The sequence below is a fragment of the Pundamilia nyererei genome, unplaced genomic scaffold (assembly GCF_000239375.1).
Source record: "Pundamilia nyererei isolate P.nyererei 1_Seehausen unplaced genomic scaffold, PunNye1.0 scaffold00002, whole genome shotgun sequence".
Classification (NCBI taxonomy): domain Eukaryota; kingdom Metazoa; phylum Chordata; class Actinopteri; order Cichliformes; family Cichlidae; genus Pundamilia; species Pundamilia nyererei.
In genome coordinates this window covers 6,849,014-6,851,174 of record NW_005187403.1, presented here as the reverse complement: position 1 = coordinate 6,851,174, position 2,161 = coordinate 6,849,014, and the positions used below count along the sequence as shown (strand labels likewise).

At 42.5% G+C, this 2,161-nt stretch overlaps 1 protein-coding gene across 2 annotated transcripts in view; it reads left to right on the top strand.

The window, feature by feature from the left end:
- amacr (alpha-methylacyl-CoA racemase) overlaps positions 1–2,161 on the top strand; it is a 20,678-nt gene that overhangs the window by 16,817 nt on the left and 1,700 nt on the right. For both annotated transcript variants that reach the window (XM_005720321.1, XM_005720320.1), the window contains exon 5: positions 1,051–1,237. In XM_005720321.1, the coding sequence (XP_005720378.1) occupies positions 1,051–1,237 (187 nt within the window). The remainder of the gene's footprint in view (positions 1–1,050; positions 1,238–2,161) is intronic.

Here is a 2,161-nt window from a genome sequence, read left to right as displayed (position 1 = left end):
GCTGCTGTATACAGTATGAGGTACACAAGAAAACAGACTATTAACACTGCACTCCACACTTATGGTCTCATAGTTCTAAACCAGAAATGCATTTTTCATGAGTGAAGATCATCAAAAGAGAAAGCAATCTTCTTCAAACAATAATTTGGGGGTTTTTTTGGCAGCGAGTAACAGTGAAATCACTGAAGCCCCGACTAGCTGGAGATCTTTCTCCACTCTGCTTTGTCTCTGACGGCTCACAGAGCTGTATTATATAGATGCACAGCTTGTAAAATCCGGGGCTGATGCCAGCATCGGTTTTTATGATAACCATTTGGCCGGTACTAGTGCCTTTGTGCTAATTTAGTGCTGTCGTTGACCCTTCTAGTGCCAGGCAAGTAAAAAAAAAAAAAAAACGCGAGGGGAAAAAACAAAGTCCAAGCACAAGATTAATGTGACTCAAAGCTTAAACTTCAGCCACTGCCATAGTTAAATGTTAATTATGTGGTATGTATGTTTAGCTGATGTATTGATAAATCCAGTTAAACGTATTTGCTCATGTAACCCTTAATAATAAGCATGCTGTCAATTAAAGGTCACACAAAGTGATTGTAATCAGCAGTAAGAGAGTGATGGTAGTTACTCTCTTACTGCCTTTGCAGAAGCACTATTGCTGACTGATTCCCTCCCAGCAATGTTATTATTTGCATTTTTTATGTCATGCATTCATTATTTTTTTGATCAAGCTTTTTCTGTTTACTCAGCAGCAGTGGAAGCAGCACCAGTTTAAATAAGCTCTGAATACAGAAAGCTGTGTTAGTATTTAGAATGTGATTTGTGCGTGTCGTTGTTGCACTGACACCACATTTCATCTTTGCTTTGTATTTTCTGTTCTCTAAAGATTTTCATGCCAACCTGCTTAAAAAAACAATATCCTCTGTCATATGTGTGACAGTTATCTACACTCACACTAATGAATTAAAGGAAAAAATAAAAATGAAAAGAAAATTGTTTCTTTTTTTTCAATGACATGAAATATGAATCCCTGTCTTCCTGTCTCATACTCTTCAGGTGGAAGGAGCAGCATATATGGGTTCGTTTTTATGGAAATCTCGTAGTATTGGTTTGTGGAACCGGTCTAGAGGAGAAAATATGTTGGACAGTGGAGCTCCCTTCTACGATACCTACCAGACTTCGGATGGACAGTTCATGGCTGTTGGTGCCATTGAACCTCAGTTCTACAAACAGCTGCTTAAAGGTTTGTTGACTTATTCGAATCAACAATAGGAAACATTTATGGTGGCTAAGAATCAAGTTTAAGGTTCAATCCAAAAATGAATGAATCAGAAAACTGCCTGTAACCCATCCAATCATGACTCTGATCAATATTTGAGCAAAGTGAAGCATTACAGTACACTGCCAAAGTCTCGAGCTAGCCCTCATTGCTTCATATTTTACTTGGAAAATTGGAAATGAATGCAGCGATTTGTTGAAACAGGCAAACACTGAAACTGAATTCTTACAACAACTTTTACTCTTCAACACAGCTTGGATTCTCCTACACAAGCTTTTTTTTTTTGTCATTTTTAAGTGGTCGTCAGGAATATTTCTCCTGAAGTTAGGTGCCTTTTTGAGGCTTGGGCGATTCATAGGTCAGTATTATGTGGCGCAACATTTCTCTAAAAATGGCCAAAAAAGAATGACGAGCCGCCTCTTATCTCTCAGTAATATGAAGCGTTGGTAGGTCTGCACGGCTTCAGGGTGCAGCACGTCACCATCAATTTCTAGGTCAATGCCTGAGAGTAGTTTGTCATCACGAAACTGCCCCAGTGGGAAATGTCCCGTGGGAAGAATTTCCATAGCTGGCGGGACCTCATTCTAAGGACCTGCACTTCCAGGACCCTGCATTCACCGTGCCACCACGTTGTGCAGTTTCCGGGCCCACACAAACGGATGGTCCTCCCCAGTCAGCCTCCAGGCCCAATCGGTCCGGCACTTCCCAGCAGATGTCAGTGAAGCTGCCGCGCGAGGTCAGCGCCAGACTCAGAGCTGCCATCTGAGCTTCCCTTGACAGCAGTGGAAGCAGCCGCGGCGCCCACTCCGCCACTGCCATGTCTCTGCCGTGGCCTGGAACGTTTCCAGGAAGACCTGAGGGTCGTCACGGCCCCCCATCCATGCATTT